The following is a 23,808-nucleotide window of genomic DNA, read 5'->3' as shown; positions in this document are numbered from 1 at the left end:
GTAATTCTCAATTTATTACCTTAAAATATTGTGGTTTTCAAACTTTTATATATCAAGTTTTTTCATCATACTCTTATACTTAAACTTACGTTTTTTTTAATAGACTTATATTATCGTTAGATTGACATGTGACATGGCTCCCACTTGGACTGTGCATCCACGTGTACATTAAAAAAATTAATAAACTAATTTAGGCCACATGGCTAAAAAATCTATTTTTTTTTCTAAACTTTTAATATAAGCTAACTCTCACTTTACTACTCTAAAATTTTTTGGTTTTCAACTTTTCATACATCAAGTTTTTTTCAACTTAGTCTGGTACCTAAAGTCATAATTCTGAGACATTTTCATACATCTGTTAAGTTTTCTGTCAGAACATCCGTTCACTGATAACGTGGCGCCCACATAAACAATGATTGGACACCATGTGTCAATATGGTCCCACTTGAATATTTAAAAAATTAATAATTTTTTTTAAAAAACATTCTGGGTTTTCGGATCTCGTCCCTAGTGGGGACTGCCAAGTTGAAAATGGAGGAGATCAAATCATGGCAGCTATTGAGCTCCATCGTCACCAGAAGCCCCTAGCAGCATCTCCGCCCACTCATGTAGAACTTTAACATGTTATGCCCTTCGTTTAACAGCAAGGGTGAATCGTTGCCATCGCCGCCGTCCAACGCCCAAAAGACTGAAGTTCTTCTTGAAAATCACGGCCGTCTCCACATGCGATCTCGGCACTGAGGGGGTTTGGGGTCGGCAGAGGGTTTAGGATCGGAATCAGAGGGAGTGGCATTTTCAATAATTGCAGGGGTATCGAGGGGCGATTTTATTAAGGATACAAATGTAATTACATCAGGAAGAGGAAATACTTAGAGATTAAGCAATCTTTATTTGCTAGCTGTAATAGTCTTGTATAAATACCCACAGTGTAACAGTTATTAATTGAGTTAATGAGAAATATTTACCTAATATGGTATCACTCGCCTCCAGTCTCACGACCTCTTTTTCGATCTCCTTTCCCGCTTCTCTCTGCGTCGATTCATCTTCTTCTTCGATCGGTTCTTGATCTTGATCGTGCTTCTTGCTTGAGATTCTTGCTTCTCATCGCGATCTCTTCCTCAATTTTAGCTATGGTGACTACAGCTTCTCCATCTTCCGAATCGGCTTCTCCTGTTCATCCGATTCCAGATGCCCTTCTCAACCCTAACTCTGCGATTTCATCCATCACGATCCAAAACATTGGATCTATGGTTCCAATCAAGCTCACAACTACAAACTACCTCACCTGGAGTGCCTTGTTCGCTCCGATCTTCCGCCGTTACAATCTTACCGGTCTCATTGACGGATCTCTGGTAGCGCCGCCCCAATACCTGGAGTGCCTTGATTCTTCTGGCAATCGCACTGCAACTCTCAATCCGACCTATGTTACCTGGTTTGAGAATGATCAGAACATTCTCATTTGGATTAATTCCACTCTCTCTGAATCTTTAATTCCCTACACAGTTGGTGTGACCTCTGCTCGAGAACTCTGGGCGAAACTGGAATCGCGCCTCGCCACTGCCTCTCAGTCGCACATTCACGAGCTTCGTTCTCGTCTTCGCAGTCTTGTCAAAGGTGATTTGACTGCTGCTCAATATCTTCAGCAGATTGAAGAAATTGCAGATGCTCTTGCCCGTGCCGGTGCTCCCGTGGAAGATTCAGAACTCATCTCAGTCACACTTCATGGCTTACCTCCCGAATTTGACTCGTTTGTGGATGCTATTCAGTTCCGTATTGGCTCTACCACTATTGATGAGTTGCATGACTTACTTCTTAGTAAGGAAATTCAGCTCAATAATCGGAAGAAACCTGTCTCCACTGCCTCTTTTCAGGCGTATCATTCATCTGCTGGTCTTCTTCCTTTGCCTGACAATTTTCCTCCTCAAGGTTTTGTTGCTTCGCATGCTTCTCAAGGTTTTACCAATCACGGCCGTCCAAATCGGGGTAATTTTCAGTCTCGTGGCAACTCTAGATACAACACTGGCCGGAATAACTCCTCTCGGAATCCTAATCAACGATTCTCTCGTGGTTCTCGTCCACATTACTCTTCTCCTCGAAAGTTATTCTGTCAGATCTGTCGCCAACCAGACCATGAAGCTTGTGCTTGTCCCCATCGCATGGATCCTCACTACACTGGCAAAGCTTCTCATTCTGCCATGATTGCTAATACTTCCTCTTCTACTCCTACCTGGATCGTCGATTCTGGTGCTAGCTCGCACATGACGAATTCGACTGCCCATCTTCAGAATACAGAAGCATATACTGGTCCAGAACAAGTGTATATTGGAGATGGCAAAGGTTTGCCCATTCTCCACTCTGGTGCATCATCTTTACATACCTCTACTCATTCTTTTTTGTTAAAGAATGTTTTACATGTTCCTGCCTTAAAGCATAATCTTCTCTCTGCGAATCAATTTCTACTTGACAACTCCTGTTCTATGCATCTTTATCCCTCTCACTTCACTGTGAAGGATTTTTCTTCGGGGATGATGCTTTTTAAAGGTCCAGTTCAACAAGGCTTCTATCCACTCTCCGCAGCATCATTACCTGCTCCTTCTTCTCATGCTTTAGTTGCTTCTGTCAAAGCTCCGAGACATCTCTGGCATCAAATATTGGGCCATCCTTCTGTGAAGATTGTAAATAAGTTGGCTTCTCAATTCTGTATTGCTGTTGTTGATCGTTTAAATAAAACCTTTTGCTCAGATTGTGCACTAGGGAAATGTTCCAGACTTCCATTTTCACGAACTACTTGTACCTCCAGCAAGCCTCTAGAACTCATTCACACGGATGTTTGGGGCCCCTCACCTTCTATTTCTCATCAGGGTTTTCGATACTATGTCATTTTTCTAGATGACTATACTCGTTATTGCTGGTTCTATCATTTGAAGTGTAAATCTGATGTACTTACTGTGTTTAAGCAATGGAAATTACTTGTTGAAAACTCTCTGTGTTCCAAGGTTATTGCCTTACGCTCAGATTCTGGTGGAGAGTTTGTTAGCACTGCTTTCTCTCAGTTCTTATCTAGCTCTGGAATTCACCATCAACTCACCTGTCCTCACACTCCTGAGCAGAATGGGTGTGATGAGCGTAAGCACAGACACATAGTTAAGACTGCTCGGACTCTCTTGGCAGCATCTAAAGTGCCCCACACTTATTGGGTTGAGGTTTTTGCTACATCTGTCTATCTAATCAACAGGTTCCCCACTATCTCCCGGCCTTCTCCCTGGCAGTCTCTCTTCAAGAAAACCCCAGATTATAAATTTCTCAAGGTCTTTGGCTGTCGTTGCTTTCCTTGGTTAAAGCCATACACCTCCTCCAAACTTGATCCCAAAAGCACACCGTGTGTCTTCTTGGGGTAGAGCCTCAATCATAAGGGCTATCTCTGTCTCCATCCTTATTCTCACAAAATCTATGTTTCACGCCATGTTATCTTTGATGAATCCCTTTTTCCTTTTCATTCCTTGACTTCCTCTTCATCGCCTCCTGTTCTTTCTTCTTCCTCCTCCCCCTTTTCCATTCCCTCTTCTCTTACCTTTTCCTTTCTCCCCTCACCTCCTGTTCTTTCCTCACCTTCACCCTCATCTCCCTCTGCTTCTGTGAATCCTGTCCCTCTCTCCCCTTCCCACCCTGCCCCCTTATCTCCTCCTGCAGATCCCTCCTCTTCCCATTCCTCACAGTCTCCAGCACCCACCAACCTTCACCCTATGCAAACCCGATCCAAATCCGGCATCTTTAAACCTAAAGCTCTCACTGCCACTAAGCATCCTATTCCTTCCCATCTTGCTGTTGACTATATCCCCACAACCTACTCCCAAGCCTCCAAATACTCTCATTGGCGCACGGCAATGCAGGAAGAGTTTACTGCCCTTACCAACACAGGTACCTGGTCCCTTGTCCTATCTTCTTCGTCTCCCAATCTTGTGGGTTGTAAATGGGTTTTTCGGATCAAACGAAAGCCCGATGGCTCTATTGATCGGTATAAAGCCCGTTTGGTGGCTAAAGGCTTTCACCAGCAAGAGGGCTTGGACTACACTGAAACTTTCAGCCCTGTAGCCAAACCTGTCACCATTCGTCTTCTTCTCACTCTTGCTGCTCAGTATGATTGGTTCCTAAATCAGCTCGATGTAAGCAATGCCTTTCTCCATGGCACTCTCACTGAATCTGTGTTCATGCAGCAACCACCTGGCTTTGAAGATCCATCTAAACCCCATCATGTTTGTCATCTTCACCGATCTCTTTATGGTTTAAAACAGGCCCCTTGCGCCTGGTATGCTAAACTTCATACGGCCTTAACTTCTCTTGGGTTCCATGGTTCTCAGAGTGATCACTCGTTGTTTATCAAGCAATCTCCCACTTTGGTGTTCATCCTTGTGTATGTGGATGATATTTTAGTGACTGGCCCTTCCTCTGCAGCCTGTCAACAGGTTATATCACATCTTCGTGCTCTCTTTCCAATCAAAGACCTTGGTGCTCTTCACTACTTCCTTGGTATCGAAGTAAAACGGTCCTCTTCAGGTATCTTTATCAATCAGACTAAGTATATCTTAGATCTTCTGACTACGGCACACATGGAAGGTGCCAAGCCCTGCACCACTCCTCTCAGTACCACTAAGCTTGATCACACTTCTCCTCTCCTTGACAATGCTTCTGAATATCGGTCTCTCGTTGGTGCTCTCCAGTACCTCACCTGGACTCGACCGGATCTAAGTTTTGCTGTTAATCTGGTTTGCCAGTTCATGCACACTCCACGGCTCTCCCATATGCAGGCTGTCAAGCGCATTCTGCGTTATCTCAAGGGTTCTCTCGACCTGGGCTTATGGTTTTCTAAGTGTTCTCAGGCTCCCTCTCTTCATGCCTTCTCTGATGCAGATTGGGCAGGCTGCCCCTTAGACCAGCGTTCCACAGGAGGTTACTGCATCTACTTTGGCAACTCTCTCATCAGTTTGAGTGCGAAGAAGCAACCTACTGTTGCTCGCTCCTCCACTGAAGCCGAGTATCGCTCTCTTGCTAACACTGCTGCAGAACTCACATGGCTCTGCAAAATCCTTGCTGATCTTACTTATCCTCTTCCTCATTCTCCCCAGTTATGGTGTGATAATATCTCAGCTCTCTCCTTAGCCAAAAATCCCATTTTCCATGCTCGTACCAAACATGTCGAGCTCGATTACCATTACATTCGTGAACAGGTTCTGGCAAATCAAGTCTCTGTGCATTTTGTGGCTTCCCAGGATCAGATTGCTGATATTTGCACCAAGGCTCTGTCCAAACCCAGATTCCTGTTTCTCCGTTCCAAACTTCACCTGAGAATTTCCCAGTTTCGTTTGAGGGGGGATATTAAGGATACAAATGTAATTACATCAGGAAGAGGAAATACTTAGAGATTAAGCAATCTTTATTTGCTAGCTGTAATAGTCTTGTATAAATACCCACAGTGTAACAGTTATTAATTGAGTTAATGAGAAATATTTACCTAATAGATTTCTACTGGATTTGGAAGGGTAAGTCTTTGAACTCGGTAGATGGAGAGTCCGAATCGGGAATCGAGTTAGGATTCGGGTTGGGCAGGGAGGGATCAATGGATGGAGTTGGGTCGGGTTGGGAGGTGACGGTGAGGGAAGGACGAGTGCGCGTGGGGAAAGGAGTGAGGAGTCGTCGTCGCCAGCATCGTCGATTCTGTCGGCGTCATCGTCGAAGCCTTCGAATTGGGAGTTGGTGAGGACGGATGAAGGAGAGAATAAAGGGTTAGAGAAGGGGAAGAGGAAGAGGAAGATGAAGAAAGAGAGCAGGGTTAAGAGGCGCGTGTAATAGAGTGACGCCATCACCATTCCTGCCACAGAGAGATCATTCATGCTCGTGAGGGCAATGATTAACGGATACTTAAGTACCATATTTTAGTAAAGTATGTGTCTTAATCTATTTAGCACAATACATTGAATCAGATATTGCATTTTTCATGAAGAATAATACCAACATATGAGTTTTAGAATGAAATAAAGTTTATTTATTGATGTCTCAAGAACATTAAAGATTTACACTTCTATTCTAATGAAGCCACAAAATTCATGGTCTTATTAGGCAAGCAAGATTTGAATCTTTCTCTAGCCTACATACAAATTGCTTACAAAAAGGACTTGTATTTACATATGGAAATAAATTGATCCTACAACGACCAACGAAGCAAACACTTGTTGCTACATCTTCATATCAGTTAAAAAAATACATATCTTCAATGTTTTCACTTCAGAAGTTCAAGGATTGTGTCGACAAACATTTGCTTGATGATAAGTTAGTTGGTTTATTATAAATTTATAATCAGGGGAGGCATCGGTCAAAGGGAGCATCTAAGAGTACGCGACATTGGCCACATGAGCAAAATATTTTTTGTTTCCTTCAGACCATCCATTCATCTCATGAGAAGTTTTAGCGAGACAGTTAATCGAAGATATGTGGGCATTCAAATGGGAGTGTTATGAAAGTAGTATGAATGCACATTGAAAATGCAGTATGGATGAAGATTCCAAAAGATGATTAAAGTTTACTATTCACTTGATGACTTTGGTTCCCATTAATATATTAAAATAACCTATAGGATGGTTTGTTAGGTCTTAACTTTTACCTATAAAAGATTGAAGAATAAAGGAAAGAAGTGAGTTGAGAAATATACGGAGGAAATGAAAGAAAAGAGGAAAGGAAGAGAGATAAGAAACAAGAGATAGAAATAAAGGAAAGAAAGAAGAGAGATGCAGAAGAAAATACCAACGAACCGATGCTAGAGAGAAGAGATAAAATAATGAGGGTTATTTTGTACTCCTATTATTTCAGATAATGCAAGAAAGTACTATTGCTGCCCCTAGAATGTAGGCATACGTGCTGAACCTCGTAAATATTGTCTCTTATTTATTATATTCCACTGCACATACAATCTCAATTTCACAACAAAGACCAACTTAAAATGGTTTTTTGTTCTTAGTTTTCATTTTGTGTGCCTTTTCTATTACATTTCTTCTACATGTCTTCCCCCATCCTTCCTTCAATCTTCTATTTTCCACATTTCTTTCATGTCTCTCTCTTTTATCTCTAACACAAAACTACAAACTAAAACTTGCAGGTTTCTGCTCCGTCTTCGTAAACTATTTAATGCAAGTTCGTTTGTATCAATCCTTGATACCTCTTGCCTAAATTTTTTTCTTATTTTTGGAATTGTAGGGTCTAAATTCTTACAATTTCATATAGTTGTGGGGCTGAATTTTTGGTCAATGTAATAGTAGATTGCATCCTTCAAACCAAAGGAAATAGATAATTGAGCCTTAATACATGAGTTATTAAATAATAGAGTTTTACATCAAAGATATAGCAAAATAATATACAATTTATATGTGGAACTCTATTCTCCAACACATCTTCTCATAGGTGAACCCATATAGGGTCACTCAAGAAATCAATCCCCACACCAAGAACAAATCAATTCATTATGCCGGAGCTAACACCTCTTTTCAAGAGCTCGGTCATCATTCATTTACTAGAGCCAACACAACTTTTTGAAGGCCTAATCATTCCCTTACTACTCCTAAGCTGAAGCTAGCCCTAACTTTTCGAAAGTCTAGCTTAAAAAAGCAAACTGGAAACTAATAAATTGGGCCTAGGGCGTGTTGGAATAATAACTTATTATAATACAATGATAAACACTTTAAGCCTAGAGCCACCACCAATGTCAATAATATTGTCTTCAACTTAACCATATTAAGTTTTATAATAACAAATGTCGATGTTTAGACTATAAATCAAAGTCAATGCTAAAAGTGACTGTAAATGAGACTATTTTATACCTTGTCCTTGACCACACTAATTTACCATGTTAATAAACAAACTCATGTTTGTCAAAGCTCAATTCTAAATCACACACGTTCGAGCAAAAGAATCTAACCTCCCTATGTTTCCGCCCATAATGTGGAATATACAGATACTTTTTCAGAATCCCAACCAACAAGATCCTTCCACGTGGCAAGAAGCCAACCAATTTGAGAAAGCACCCGTCCACCAGGCTAGATATTAGAAAATAAATTGAATATTAAGAAAAGGTGAGAAAAACAAGGAAGAACGTATTGTGTTGGAGTATTTTGGACCTCAAACTTTTGTCTGGTTGATGTTCACACACCTTCGAAGCCTCCCAGATTCTCACACCTTAACTTGCACCAGAACACCATCTTTGTTCATCATCAAGTTTTCCCTCTCTTCATAACTCCTGAATCTTTGGCTATATTTCTGATCAAAATCTCCCATTTTCTCGGAAAACCCATCACCAGATTCTTGGCGTTTCCCTGAATCCAGCTGCAAAGATTGGTTTTTGGGAAGAGTTCTGATCTGGGTGTTCCGCAAAAAGGTGGTTTGAGCTTTTGAGAGAGAGTGAGATATGATGGTGGGGGCTGCTCTGTCTGTGGTGGGTTCGTCGGTGGTGGACTCGCACACAAGTCCTTGCCTGTGTTTGGATGCGCTGCCGACTACGGCGATGAATCTCAAGAGCGGGGGAGAAATGGTTTTGCAGAGGAATTCAATGGCCAAGAAGCATGTGGTGAAACCAGGCTCCTTGGAGTTGGGCAGTTCGTTCATTGATTCCGGCCACGACAGGCGATTTTCGATGAAAGCTGTTCGTGGTATTGGCAGTAGGAGTACGAGGAAGCGAAAGAACCGGGGTTTTGTAATTGTTAATGAGCTTGCAGGGCAATACGAAGACAGTTTTGAGGATGTTAAAACGGTGAGAAACTTGCCTCCTGTTCATAATTTTGATCTACTTTCTTAGGAAGATCTTTTATATGTTCAACTCTCTTACATAACATGTAGTTTGTTGGTGTTTTGGTAGTTGATTTTGTGATACTTATTTTAGAAATTTGCGTTTGGCTATGCTTATAGAAGAATTACGGCTTCATTTTTGGTCCGTTTCGCAGTTTGAAAATCTATGTAGATTGGTTAGTTTCTAGAGTCCATTTGATGTGGGAAGATGACCCTAATGTGTTACCGTTTGTGCTCACAGACGGAGCATCTTATTGTAACGTAGCTGACTGTAATTTCCCTGCCTGCAGCAATTACTCAACTATTTTACGTACAAGGCTGTGAGGACTGTTATGAACCAGCTGTATGAGATGAACCCAACACAATATAGGTGGTTGTACGAGTAAGTCATCGATCAGGCCGCTTTCGTAATATGGATTTGACCTCATATTTTAGCAACTTTGTTGTTTTATCTAACTCCTGCTTCCATTTTCTTTGGGACAGTTTTGTTGTAACTCACAAGCCTGGAGACGGGAAGCGGTTCCTTCGCACCCTGGGGAAGGTACTCTATAAAATCTTGTGTTCTGTGGTTGCTTAGAACTCAAAAAACTCAAAAGAGGGACGACATTTGTTTTGTTTCGATTATAACTGTATTAGACGCTGAACAGAAAGAGTTCCACTGAACCATTCCTTTCGCAACTCGTTTGCGTAGCTGAAATCACTTTCTGGAAACCTGACAATCTAAAGCACAAGACTCACTTTCACACTAATATTTTCTGTCCCTTTGATGTTTTACCTACAAATTTACACAAATGACGGAAATACAAGGCGTGCTGATTGACAGGAGAGGCATGAACTTGCTGAGAGAGTAATGGTGACGCGGCTTCACCTCTATGGTAAATGGGTCAAGGTAAGCAATTTCAAGCATTTTTCTTGAGCAAGCAAAGCATATATATGGCACGGAAGATCTTGAACAATGTGAGAAGTATTTTTCTTGGACGCACTTTGATGCAGAAATGCGATCATGCCGCAATATATCAAGGAATCGCAGACGAGAACTTGGAGTTGATGCGTGAACGGCTTACTGAGACTGTGATATGGCCCTCCGATGACAACACGGAGAAGATTGGCTGACGGGGGATTGTGGCTTTCATCGTGCATGGTTGAGCTTGAGCCTTGTTTGTTGTTCCTAGTCTAGTCTAGGTATATTATTTGGCACCAAGTCCAACTAATAAGTTGGCGAATATCTGTAAATTGTATATAATGTATGAATTTGATCAAATATCCTCCTCACCCTCCCTCACCACTTGGCCTAACTTCAAGAGCTTCAGGCCCCTTGGTTGCGATTGAATCCATGTAAACGAAAACTCCTCGTACGTTTTGCAGTCAATGAAAGAAAATTCGTATCACTAACTAAAAACGACCATTGTCGTTTTAGCTTCTGTTACAGTGGAAGGAAAACGAATCCTTGATTTCGCGACGGATAAGGGAATGGTTTCTCTGAGGGCTTTGTGCGCCATGCCCGTTCGAACAGATCGCACATCTTCGAAACCGAGCATATGGAGGGAGGGGGATCCAATTTTCTAAGCAAAGATTTGACATGCCATACTAAAAGTAATTTTAACTGGTTTTCCAAACCTTATCGATTAAAAACCAAAGACCTTATTACGGTCACCAAAGATTTTAAAATCCTCATTTAAAATCCTAATTGACTACCTTCAGATTTTAAAGTGTATTAAATCCTAATTTGACTACACCCTCTTTAGATAACTTTCATTAATTAAAAAAATTAATATATGAAATACAAAGCTCAGAGGTAATTCAAATACAAGCCTAACTCAAAAATAAGTACAACAGAAAAGCCCAAAAAGAGTAAGCACACAACAATAAAAACCCCTAGATTTGAAAGACTGCAGACTCGGTCACATCAGCTGCGCGGCTATCGCCGATCTGCGACCACCTCCAAGAAGAACATATGAACAAATAAAAGCATTTTAACAACCATCAACACTAATTCAAATATTTAGATGAACAATTTCGAGAAGAAATTTAAAATCCTCTAATTCAAATCCAAATAATATAGTTGAAAATGCGTACAAAGAAAGAGAGAGGATGTCCGCATGGGAAAGAAAAATACTGTTTATATCGAAACGCACAAACTTGAAATCTTAACCGATGTAGAAAATGCATCATTTGGTCGTATACGAGCTCACCCAAATCCTCATTTATTTGCAAGACATTCCTGTTTTCCGGCAGTCAACAATATCGGATTTTGGTTTTCACAAATGGTGGCGAAATGAATCAGGCGATTTCAGTACTAGTTCCCATAGGGCTTTCTCAATTCGGAAGCAGCCAAAGTAAATCTTGTACAACACAATCAGCCCTGCCTCAATCACAGTGGCATCGGAGCATCCTTTGCCCGATACTCCTCAACACAAAGCTTCCACGAGGCCTTTGATGCAACAACATGCCACAATTATTCTGGTCACTTCATACATTTGGAAATAAAAGATTGCCGATGTATACATGTTTACAAATCTGACATGATACCACGGCATTGTACACGCAATGTGATGTGAGTCAGACGGTGCACTAAGTTTACATAACTACAACTGCATTGATCATATGATACAAGGTATTAAAAGGGGTTCAAAAGAAACAAAAATAAGGAAACAAAAATGGAATAGGCAACCTGGTCAGTACCCTTAAAATCATATAGCTTCCGGACCACTGACTGGAAAGATAGTAATGTGTTGCACCTATGACGAAAAAATAATGATGTAAGCACAAACTTGGCTAATTACAAACTCCATGTCGTCATAAGCTTTTCTCGAGGTCACATTTGGTGAGAAAAAAAATGGCCATGGCAACAATCAGGAGTGCAAGTGAGATAAAAAATGAGTCTACTTAGTGCCATGAGAAAAAAAAAAACACTAAACGAGATGATAGTTTGACAGACGGAGGAGGGGTCAAAAGCGTAGCAATTTGTAACTTTAAGAGTGGTTTTTCCTAAATATTATAAGGACCAAATTGTTATAGGCGCCGAACCCCCCAGATGTCTTTAACCCAGATGCCCTCTCCCACACTTGCTGCACTGTGAGGTCGAGTTGGCGGAGCTGGAGTGCTCCAGCTGGTTTTGATATATATGAGTTTCTTTTTCGGCTTAAGGGGCAGAATGGGGAGGCCAAAGTTAGGAAGAGAAGTTTTGCTGGAATACCACTACTATTCTATTATTTTTCCCGTACAATTAACCTCACTTTCACTTTATATAGGAATAGTTTTGAATTAAAACAACAATCATACTAAAATTTCTCATTTTCAGAGTTATGGTAAATTGGTTAATGCTTACTATCAACCAAAAATGAAGTCATTGTTTGAAGCTTACCATGTGGTTGCAAGCCACAACGGACGCTGAATGTACAATGAGGTCAAAACTAGTGCAACTTCATCATTACTTACTCTTGTTCTTTGCCAGTGGTTTGAGGGTAGGAAAATCATGTTGAGCAATCACCAAAGGTTGTAAATTGCCCAAGCGCTGTTCTTACTCGAAGCTGTGCCACAATGAATGAGATAAGATTCAACTGATTATTAAATAAGATGGATAAATAACAAATTTGAGATATCTTAACAACCTTCACATCTAGGCAAGGATCATTGACCATGCTCTTTACTTGAGAAACTACGCCAGCATTGTGTAGTTTTACAAGCCGACTTAAAGCACCAGGACTTGATGGAAAAGTAAGATTCACAATGGCCCAGACAGAAGCTGTACGTAATTGGTTTTCATTACTCTGCAAAAACTCGAGAATAAAATATTGTGTCCCGCTGTCAGCTTGTGGAATGAGTTGATGCATAACTGCTTCCTTCTGAAATTCATTCCCACTTGCAACATTGCTAAGCACATACATTCCCTATATGAAAACGACTTAAAACCCTATTATAAAGTAAAATAATATAATAGAAACAACAAGATCAACTATAAAGAAAGGAGTCAAAAGCTTCAACGCCTACTACTTTCTTCTGCATATTTAGATCTTGTTACTGTAGAATTTTCAGAGAGACGGGCTGAGGGCCCCACTTCCAACAACACCGACACTGCCCCTAACTTGGTAATTACCACCTGCCCAATCCGTCAAGTGTGGGGTTTTATATCAAAAGGCCTCGATTTTAGTTCGAGTGGGTAATCTTATTTAAACCCTTCTTTCTTTTTCCCTCTGGCAGATGTGGGATAGCCAACACGCTCCTACATGTGGGACATCCACACATAGGCAACCACATGGAGCCAAGTCAGGACTCACCCAACACTTGGGGCCAAGGGGGACCCACCCATCACTGCGCAAGGCCAAAGAGGACCCAGCCAATCACGTGACAGTACGGGCCCACCCCTTGGCTCTGATACCATGTAAAATTTTCAGAGAGACGAGTCGAGGGCCCCACTTCCAACAACACCGATACTGTCCCCAATTTGGTAATTACCACCTGCCCAATCCGTCAGGTGTGAGGTTTTATCACAAAAGACCTCGATTTTAGTTATTTTAGTTAGAATCGAGTAATCTTATTTAAACTATTCTTTCTTCTTCCCTTTGGCAAATGTGGTGTAGCCAACAATTACTTTAATCAAGAGAAGGTAAACACTGGTATTCTAATAACCCCATTAGGCCATCACAGGATTCACTTCTAAACTGGGTACTTGACTTATAAGCATAAAATCTTTTGCACAGTTAGAGTCAATATTAAAGATGGAGATGATTTCACGTTAACTAAGGCTTGCTTTCTGACTCAAGGAAAGCAACTCAATGGCCCACGCAAGACCCGGAACTAGAAAACATCTTTTATGAATAAACCTTCAACAACAACATGGTATTCCAAATTATCCTCGGTTAAACAAACCAATCAATAATACTATGGGATAAGTAAGTTCAGTTTTTGCATAATATACTGATACACCAAATGCACGTTTGAAGAAATTTCCAGTTATGCAGAATAAACTTGCAATCTAGGGATGAAATATCTGAATTTAGAACTGGCATGAATTCACAACATTATTAGACTGATAAACCAAACGCATATTTCAGAAATTTACAGTTATGCACATTATAAACAAAATGGCAATAAGGAATGAAGTATCAGAATTTAGACTGCATGTCACCAAGGTACCTATAACATGGCTACTTAATGTCATCAATCCAAAGAAAGACATCTAACCTGTATCCAAATTTCATCTTTTGAAACATTCTGCAACTGCCTCCCAACAGCATCTAATATCATGCCATTTTCAGCAAAGAAAAGATCAATGGACTTCACACATCCATCAACAAGATTCCGAATAAGTGCACGAGCCTGCTGTTGGACAAAAGGTTCGGGGTCTGCAAGGTGCAAATACATTTAATTTTAAGCTAACATATAAAGAAAAATTATTAAAGGAAAAATTCTAAACTGCCACCGACAAATCATCACATTACCACAGATGACACTTGCTAATGAAGAAGCCGTAAACTCCATGAAGATCTCTTGTTTACAGGCATTGTCAGCAAGGAACATCAGGTTCCTTAATGCCCATAAAGCATTTAACCTCACAGTTGAATCCATTGATCTTGATAACTGAACAAGCTGTTTCATGCCTCCACACTGTACAAATAATGACTTATGCATGGTAAAATCAAGGGTAAAGTACAAAAAACTACCTCAACTATTGGGATCACGACAGTTTCATACCTCATCTTTTAAAATTGACAATGTCATACCGCATCGTACGAATTTGTGACAATGTCATACCTCCGTCAATTTTGTCTGTTAAATGTTGACGTGGCAAGAGACGGGGACCACTTTCTATTAAAAAATTAATAAAATATTATTAAAAACTAAAAAAAATATTTAATATTTTTTAAATATTAAAATAATAAATAAAAGTAAAATTTTTTTTAAAAAAAAGGTAAAGTACAAAAAACTACCTCAACTATTGGGGTCACGACAGTTTCATACCTCATATTTTAAAATTGACAATGTCATACTGCATCTTACGAATTTGTGACAATATCATACCTCAGTCAATTTTTCTGTTAGTTTTTCTGTTAAGTGCTAACGTGGCTTGATTTGGAACCTACTTTCTATTAAAAAATTATTAAAAACTAAAAAACAATTATTTAATATTTTTTAAATATTAAAATAATAATAAAAAGCAGAAGAAAAAAAAACCCTCATTTCGTCCCTCCCCTCCCCCCTCCTCCCTCCTCTCTCCTCTCCCCATCTTCATCTTCTTCCCCCACCTGCAAATCCCAACAAAAAAAAAACAAAAAATCCAATTTGTCTTCCCCCCACACCCAATTTCCCCACACCCACACTCTTCTCCCTCCTGTAACCCAGAAAAAAAAAAAAAAAAACCCAGATCCTGTCGACGGGAAGATGGGTGAGCAGAGAAGGTGGAGGATGGGTGTGAAAGAGGATGTAGAGAATGGATGAAAGTGGTGGATTTGGGGTTTGATGGGTTTTCAAAAAAAAAAAAAAAAAAAAAAAAAAAAAAATTTTCCTTCCTCCATTTTTTCCTCTTCTTCCTCCTTCTCCTTCTTCTTCTTCCGGAGGGGGGTGTTGATGGGTTTTCAAATTTTTTTTTATTTTTTCTTCCTCTTCTTCTTCCTCCTTCTCTTTCTCCCTTCTTCTTCTTCCGCGCCGACAGGGGGGAATTTTTTTTTTTTTTTCCTTCCTCCTTTTTTTCCTCTTCTTCTTCTTCCTCCTCCTCCTCCTCCTTCTCCTTCTTGTTCTTCCGCAGGGGGGTTGCTGGGTTTTCAAATTTTTTTTATTATTTTTATTTTTTTGGGTTTGCAGGTGGGGGGAAGAAAATGAAGATGGGGAGAAGAGAAAGGGAGGGGAGGGACGAACTGATGGTTTTTTTTTTTTTTTTTTTTTTCTCTGCTTTTTATTATTATTTTAATATTTAAAAAATATTAAATAATTGTTTTTTAGTTTTTAATAATTTTTTAATAGAAAGTATGTCCCGAATCAAGCCACGTGAGCACTTAACAAAAAAATTAACAGAAAAATTGACTGAAGTATGACATTGTCACAAATTCGTAAGATGCGGTATGACATTGTCAATTTTAAAAGATGAGGTATGAAACTGTCGTGACCTCAATAGTTGAGGTAGTTTTTTGTACTTTACCCTAAAATCAACAACTATGTTGCCAATCACGCTGAGAGCTGCAACCTGAAACGAAGAGAAGTCATAAGGTAATTTTAGAAACCATTTGCATTGATGCAACTGCATAATGCATATCTGTATTTCAATCAAACGTAAATTCTTGGGAATAATACGGGACTAGACTCATCTGACATAGAAACGGGTTTATTAGTGATAAGCAAAGGATATACCTGGACAGACGTAGAAGGGTCATCCGATAGCTGAACCAAGGGAGGGACAATCATTTCATTCATAAAATTACCTGCACAAAAATTCTGAATGACAATTTCTCAGAAACACCTATGCGTGTAATAAAATTTTAAATATTAGTGACCTAGAACACATTGCAAACCTTGATTGACCGAGAGACACATCTTAAACAAATGCAAGCTGCCGTACGTACTTCAGAACTATCATGAGTTAGGGCATCAGATACCAATTTCAACGCCTATATTGAGGAAAAATATCAGAAGTTACAAACTGGCTGGATTTTCAACAAACAATCAGTTCTACAGCTTAGTAAGACATAAGACAAGGAAGAGAAATGAGGTCATGATGATTTGCTCACAGAAACCACTGTAATTGGGGAAAAGGGGATTTTTTTACAACTTCTATTTTTGGTTTTAAGTTTTTATTTTTATTTTTATGAAGGAGATGTGGGCATATGAGAGAAAATATGGGAAAACAAACAATGATGGAAAAAATTAGCATTCTTAGCAAAACCGTAATAGCTAACCCAGGCACAAGTTAATGTATTATATGAAGCAACAGACCTGCAACAACAGAAATCTAGACCTGCAGCTCTCCAACTTTGAGCATAGATCAGCCAGTGCCAGCAATATTCCTTCCAAGCGTTTGGGATGCAACGGACTCTTTTGCAAGTGGTTGTAAAGTTTATCAATAGCATTTGCCTCAAATGCTAGTTTCTGTAGATCCAGTTTTTCTGAAATTAAACTAGAAAATGCAGAGGGAGCTTCATCTCCAACTTGACCAGGATCATCATGAAGTTCAAGCAAGAGATGCACCAACTTGGTTTTGATGCCTATATCTTGCAAATAGAAACAAGAGGAGTTCCTTATAACAATCAAGCACATAGAGGCCAATAATGGTACGGGTATACCTATCCTTTGTCAATTCAATTACAGAACTCAAAGCTCTTCCATTTTCAGATCCCACAAACTCTAAAACAGCTTCAACATTGTTTTTCATAATTGTGGCTAGAGACTCTAAACTATTATCTCTCTGACTTAGAGAACCTTCAAGAAGGCTAATTAGCTTCTTAACAACCCCAGCATGACACAGTGCCTTCTGTTCAGCGGTATTCTCACAAGAATGTATGATTATACTTGCACCAAGTCCAGTAACATTTTCATTCTCACTATGCAATAACGAAAGAAGAAACTCCATGTTTTTCTCTTGAAGGAAATCACACTTTGGAGCCAGTTTTGACTGATAAATCATTCTTAAGGAACGTGCACCAGCATCGACAACCTACAATAAAAATTAAACCATCGAATGGCATTTAAAATGACCTTGGAAGAAAAGGTACGCATGGAAGCAGGGCATATTAGAAACAAGGGCCAATTCTGCAATTAGAGTAAAATCAGAGTACTTAGTGACACATTAACTAACTGAAACAGAATAGATGAACAATGTCAATATGGTCCATATACATTAATTCAGTAAAGAAGGGAAGGACAAGATTTCCTTCTCTCATATCCACTCCAATGCCCCACCCCACTAGGTTAGAGAGAATTATTCATAGGGAAAAGATGTGAGATAGGGGAATACAGAGAGATTCATAAACAGCAGACAATTTGAAAATGGAATGTCTGGTGGTGTCAGTCTAGTGGCTCTATCTTTCATAATTTGTAGAGTTATACACATTATTATTTGTGAACTTTATTGAGCATCAGGCATTCAAAAAACACAGCAATGACACCTTGACATGGATAAACTATAATTCTAGATTGTGGATTCCACAATTCTCTCTATTACCAATGTTTTGATCCAACTTCAAATCAAAACTGCCAAATCAGGAGAATTGTTTATATCATCAAGATATATAGGATTTTTCATATGGGTGTCACTTCTATAATCCTGATCATTTACAATTATGGCTTCTTTTTCTGTCTTACATAGAGAAATATAAACCCATACCCATTTTTTTTTTTTATATCACTAATACCATTTCATTATAAATACCTTTTTGGAGCTTTATGAATTTATAAACAAATGTCCTTTGCTATAGAAAAAAAAAATGAAAAGAAGGTTTTTTTATTCAGTTCGCTATGGTCACTCAAAGCTCTTTAGTTGCTTTTGCCAAGTTTTCTTAATAAAACAAAGGCCCTTGAGATCATCCTTTGGGCATATGCTTACAATCTGGTAGCAAATGGAATATATCAAGTTCTTATAGCAGTGGTTGACATAGCACAGGTTAGTGAAAATCGCTTGTAGTTCTTGTATAACTAAAAAATCCTAGTATCAATTAGGTGGGTTTTGGATTTAGGAGATATTAATGATTCTGCATGTATTAAAATATGGGTGAATGGTCTTAAGCACAACAGCTACACGCCCCTTGCCAGAATAAATGTGGATCCAATACACCATTACTGACGTGGTATATCAAATACATGAATACACACAATCATTTATTCCACTTTTAAAAACCTGAATTTTTTGAGTACATTTTTATGGAGTATAAACAAAGATTTCCTATCAGGACTAAAACCTTCAAATATAGAAGTGATTAATTATAAAACCGTATCGGGACCAGAACTTTCCAACACAAAAAGCATTCACTAAAAGACCTAATTAAGCTAGAACTTTCAAATATGAAAAACATTTAAAAAATTATTTCTATAAACTAAAACACCTGACTTAAAACCCAAGAAAGGACAACTAAGATGTTTACAACTTCAATCACATTTAGGTTCAACAGAATAGTTTAAATATTTGTGCATTAGATTAAACCCGGAATAAAGACCTGTATCTCTTACACTAAAGAGTCAATTCAAAAACTGATTTAATCCCAGGCCTATGAGACATAAACTTCAAATCCATACAAACTTGTCAACTTCCACTTTCACACATTTGCTACACATATCTCAAAAATGCCAAATCTGGAAAATGGCAAATTGGCACTTATTAGCAAGTAGACCCGATACTCTTCCCCGGTTGGAGCAAAGCTTGATCTGAAGTTTTGAAAGGTTTCAAAAACAAATTCCAGGTTTCTTACTTCCCATATTTGGTTAATCTTGCAAATGAAAGCAACATAAGATCCTAAGATAAATTCCTACAAATAGTCCATCGATTCAAACTGGAATCCTGAATAACCTAGCCATGGCATAGACGCATGACCCATAACCCATAGGCATAACCTAGCTACATTTAACACGGGCAAAGCATGTTGCATTGATGTTTGGTGTAGCACAACTTAACTGTGGCACCGAATAAAAATGGTATGTCTTTGATTGTATAGTGAACTTCCATCATAGTGAAGATAATTCTCCACAAGCCGAAAATCTTTGATCACTCAATAGCTTATAAACTACTAAACATAGTTTGAAGATAAAATGCAGTTAGTTTAAAGGAAGTGATTTCCGCACACCCATTTTCTCCCCCCGCAACCCATGCTTATTTCTGGCCTCCGGACTGAACAAATTAAAGAAGAATCAAGGGACAATAAAAAAACATGAGTGTGCATTAGGAGAAAATGGGTGTGCCAAAATCACTCCCCCTTAGCTTAACCACAATTCTAGTTTTGGTAAACCAAGTTCCCCATTTTTCATACCTGCGTTTCTTGTAATTTTTATTTTGGCCTAAATTATAAACTTCACAGGCGAAACCGACCTTTTGCACAAAAGACAGACTTGAGCAAGTAATACAACAAAAAGGCAATTGAGATCACATCCAGTAGTAGCAGAAACGCATCAAGTTCCTATCTTCTTTTTGGTCCGTATCGATCTCCCATCTTTTAAAATGAGTAATTCACATCACATTTCTTATAATCTGAAGCAACAATTCATTTTCTTTTCCGCATTTTCTCCGCAACCAAAATCAAATAAACGTTCTCATCCAGCTAAAACTAGCAGAAAACCGAGCAATAATTCGATTAATTTGACATATTCGATCAAACATTTGTTCCCAAAAGTAAAATTCAACAAACGAAAGCAATTGTACCTTAGCATCAGGATGCGATAGAAGCAAGAGGAGGTTAGGAAACACGCCGGCGTCGAGAATGGCCAACACGCCGGCATCGAAGCCGCAAGCGAAGCTTCCGATGGCGGCGGCCGACTGAACAAGGAGATTGTTGTCGTGATGAGCCTGGGGCTGGGCTTGGGCTCTAGCGGCGAGGATGGCAGCGACGGGTGGGACCAGGCCGAGCTTGATGAAGGAGAGCTTCTTGGTGCGGTTGCCGATGATGCGGTTCTTGAGCTCTCTGAGAGACTTGAGCTGGACGTCGGAGTCGGGTGAGGTCAGCCGGGTCAGGAGGTCCGAGTGGGCCCCACTTGTTGAAGAGGCGGAGGCGGAGACTGAGGCTGAGGCTGCGGTGGGCATCGCCGTCGTCGTCTCGCTGGAGAAGCCGAATGGCGTGACATGAAATGGCCACCGCGCTCCCCGGAAGAGCGAGCTATAGCCTCCTCTGGAGAGGGAGAGAAATTCGGGAGAAAACTGGAGAGAGAGAAATTGTCCCCTCAGTCAACATTTGGGTTTATTTTCAGAAGGTTTTTAGTTAAAATAATTATTGAGATTTGCATAAAACATCATTTTAATTATTGAGATTGAAAATTAATAGAAATAGTGCCTAAGATTGTCTAAAATCCATTGTTTTGGGCTTTCCGCTTAAAACTCTGTTAAGTGTTCCGAAACTCTTGGCTGAAAGTTCGGGTAATTTTCAAAGCTTCGTAACTTAATCGTTTCTTAACCAAATTTAATACATAATATATCAAAATGAAGATAGGAAAGTGTAAAAGAAGATTATACCTATTTGGAAGCCCAATGGTTACCGGAGTTGGCCGGAAAATAGCCTGAAAAGTGACTGGTTTGCTGAAAAATTGGAAAACTCATCGGAAACTGGGTAAATTTTAAACATTCATAACTTCTTCAATACTTAACGAAATTGAGTGAATCAAAAACAAAAATCATACTTCTCGATGAGATGAAGAGAATGATACCTTTTTCGACGGCCAGAAAATGACTCAAAAGTGGCTGTCTTGGTTTCGAATTAGCCAGTTTTGAGCCATTTTCTGGCCAAATCACTATGAATTAGGGTATCATTCTCTTCGTCTCGATGAGAAGTATGATTTTTGTTTTTGAATCACTCGATTTCGTTGAATATTGAAGAAGTTATGAACGTTTAAAATTTACCCAGTTTCCGGCGAGTTTTCTAGTTTTCCCTCGGACCAGTCACCTTTTAGGCTATTTTTTGGCCATCTGCGGCAACCATTGGGCTTCTAAATAAGTATAATCTTGTTCTACACTTTTCTATCTTCATTTTGATATATTATGTGTCGAATTTGGTTAAGAAACGATTGAGTTACGAAGCTTTGAAAATTACCCAAACTTCCGGCCGAGAACTCCAGGACACTTAACAGAATGACCAAAATAATGGATGATGGATAATCTCAGGGACCATTTCTATTGATTTTCAATTTTAGGAACCAAAGTGATGTGTTATTCAAATCTCAGGGGTCATTTTAGCTAAAAAGTCTTCTCAGAATAAAAAGGGAATTTGCTCCTTGATTATTTATTCTGGCTTATTTATACAATTGCCCCTCAACTTTAGTTGTTGTTTCAATTTGGTCTTCAAATATTTTTTTCTGATTTGGTCTTCAACTTTTAAAAATAAGTCAAACAAAGACAATGGTAATGCTAGCTGTGAAAATTGACAAAACTAGTAAGAAGTGTAATAAAAGTTCAACCCATTTTTTGATTTGAACGGCCCTTAGAGCGACGATGTCAGCAAATAACTTCTCGAACTGATATCAAGTATCACAATTTAGCCTATAAAGAGAGGAGAAACAGAGACGGCTAGCAGTTTTGTGTTTTAATGAGAAAGAAGATGTTAGGAGAAGGGTTATGATTTTTCACACTAGATTCCTAGACTTAGACGTGAGTGATCATGTGTTAGTAGATTAGAGACATTTTCGTCAAAGTAGATGGGTTCCTAACTTTCTAAGAGGAGCACTTATGTTCCATTTTATCACTTTTTAATGGAGCCTACCTTTTGTACTTGTTAATCATAGTTTCAAATGTTAAAGGGCCAAAGTGTAAAGAAGAAAAAAATCTAAAAGTGGGTGAATATGCAATTAACCTTATTTATTTTTATTTGTAACGATATTACAATTTTTTTTAGTAACACACAATGACAATTGAGAGATTGATTAAAAAAAAATGAAAACAACCAAAAAATAATCTAAAAAATTCTGAAGTTGACACGTGAACTTTTACCAACAAAAGATAAGAATGCTCTTATTAAATTAGTCGGGCTCACATTTAATCTACATGCAGTTCAACACTCTGGAGACCTGAGCAACAAACCACAACCTAATCAAGCTCTCCTGTTCATGGCAAGGCGAAAAATCAAAGGTATTTGCTTTTCTAATTAAAGATAATGCTTTTGTAATTAAACACAAACTTCATCAAGTAAGGAATCACAATCATATCTAATCAAGAATGTTAAAAGATAATTCCAAGATATTATTTAATTAAATAATATCTTTGGAATAATTCATTCCTTAAGGATGACACACCTTGGCCAATCTAATGGTGACACATGTTAGGACAAACCCTACACATGGCCAACCCTATTCTTTATAAATATGTTATTCTCCACCAAATTCTGGTAAACTTTTTATATGCAATTAAGCCCCAAAAATCTTTATTTAAATAAATAAAAAAAAAAACTTACTTAAGCATCAGACATCCATTGGCCAAACCCCACACCCCATTCCTTGAGCGTGTGGCTTTGGTCTTTTTGAAAGATGTTTATTTGTTTTGTATGTACAAATTCGTTGAAACCAGAGATGACTTATTTTGCTACTACAAATTGGTGCTTTCATTAAGAGCCTGATTTAATTCTCGAAAAAGGCTCTTGCAATTCCTTTTGGGATTTTCTCTTACACTCTTAGTCACTGAACTTTTTAAAGATCTTTGATCAATCCTTGGTAAAGGGGTACAACGGTAAGAAATTTTGAAAAAAATAGACAAACGGAATGCCTTACATTCAAGAATATGAACCAAGTGATAGAGACTGCAACGTGACCCTACGTTGTCACTTTACGTGACTCAAAACACAGCTGGAGGAGACCCTTCGTTGCAACCCAAGCCTAGTAAACGACAAGGATTGTTGCATCAGTAACAGCCCAGGTCGAGGCCCAAGCGCAAGAGGGCACAACAACAACATAAGCATTGCAAGCTTATGCATCGAGCCTCTCAGGCCCAAAGAGCTGCAGAAGTAGCAGAAGCCTAGAGGTGAGCCCATGTCCTCGCCACAACACAGACCTAAAGGCAAGCCCAAGCTTCTCAAGCCTAGCATGCATGCATGCAACCAACACAGACCTAGTGGCCTGCTCCAAACCTTAGACTTGTTAATAATCGGTTTAGCCGTACCTCTGTATCAACTCAGACTCAGATCGAACCAACTGACTTATTGGACTGGTGACTAAACTAGGGGTATTTTCACCTCGTTTTTCTGCAGGTTTGACCATCTATGCTTGAATTTTGCACCATTGTCCATTACATTTCCATGACTTATGGAGATGCCTACCAATTGAGCTTTCACCTTGAATGACAATCCATACCTATCCTAGTAGGCCATATATAGC

General features: G+C 39.1%; 2 protein-coding genes and 1 pseudogene across 2 annotated transcripts; 1 reads left to right on the top strand and 2 right to left on the bottom strand.

Annotated features, from left to right (window-relative positions):
* Positions 1-531: 531 nt before the first annotated feature.
* Positions 532-5,912, bottom strand: LOC125472866. Its single transcript, XM_048574850.1, has 2 exons — positions 5,517-5,912; positions 532-823 (listed from the first exon to the last, which is right to left on the bottom strand). The coding sequence occupies exons 1-2, from the start codon at positions 5,886-5,888 to the stop codon at positions 638-640; spliced, it is 558 nt and encodes a 185-aa protein (XP_048430807.1). The 5' UTR covers positions 5,889-5,912; the 3' UTR covers positions 532-637.
* Positions 5,913-8,138: 2,226 nt separating this feature from the next.
* On the top strand, positions 8,139-10,218 carry LOC103940533 (chaperonin-like RbcX protein 2, chloroplastic). Its single transcript, XM_009350675.3, has 5 exons — positions 8,139-8,791; positions 9,117-9,208; positions 9,310-9,367; positions 9,650-9,715; positions 9,820-10,218. Exons 1-5 carry the CDS (start codon positions 8,450-8,452, stop codon positions 9,937-9,939), a joined length of 678 nt encoding a protein of 225 aa, XP_009348950.2. The 5' UTR covers positions 8,139-8,449; the 3' UTR covers positions 9,940-10,218.
* Positions 10,219-11,273: 1,055 nt separating this feature from the next.
* Positions 11,274-20,683, bottom strand: LOC103940536 (annotated as a pseudogene).
* Between the last annotated feature and the right edge of the window lie 3,125 nt (positions 20,684-23,808).

This window comes from the organism of the source record quoted next, unplaced genomic scaffold (genome assembly GCF_019419815.1).
Source record: "Pyrus x bretschneideri cultivar Hongxiangsu unplaced genomic scaffold, Pyrus_bretschneideri_v1 Contig75, whole genome shotgun sequence".
NCBI classification, from domain to species: Eukaryota; Viridiplantae; Streptophyta; class Magnoliopsida; order Rosales; family Rosaceae; genus Pyrus; species Pyrus x bretschneideri.
This window is presented reverse-complemented; position numbering and strand designations above follow the sequence as displayed.

Excerpts from the sequence above, each read along its gene's own strand:
- LOC125472866 (XM_048574850.1), bottom strand. The coding sequence starts at position 5,888 with ATGAATGATCTCTCTGTGGCAGGAATGGTGATGGCGTCACTCTATTAC. Across the intron at positions 824-5,516 it reads CTTCCAAATCCAGTAGAAAT|CGCCCCTCGATACCCCTGCA; the intron begins CTATTAGGTAAA and ends CCTTAATAAAAT.
- LOC103940533 (XM_009350675.3), top strand. The coding sequence starts at position 8,450 with ATGATGGTGGGGGCTGCTCTGTCTGTGGTGGGTTCGTCGGTGGTGGAC. Across the intron at positions 9,209-9,309 it reads CAATATAGGTGGTTGTACGA|TTTTGTTGTAACTCACAAGC; the intron begins GTAAGTCATCGA and ends TCTTTGGGACAG. Across the intron at positions 9,716-9,819 it reads TCTATGGTAAATGGGTCAAG|AAATGCGATCATGCCGCAAT; the intron begins GTAAGCAATTTC and ends ACTTTGATGCAG.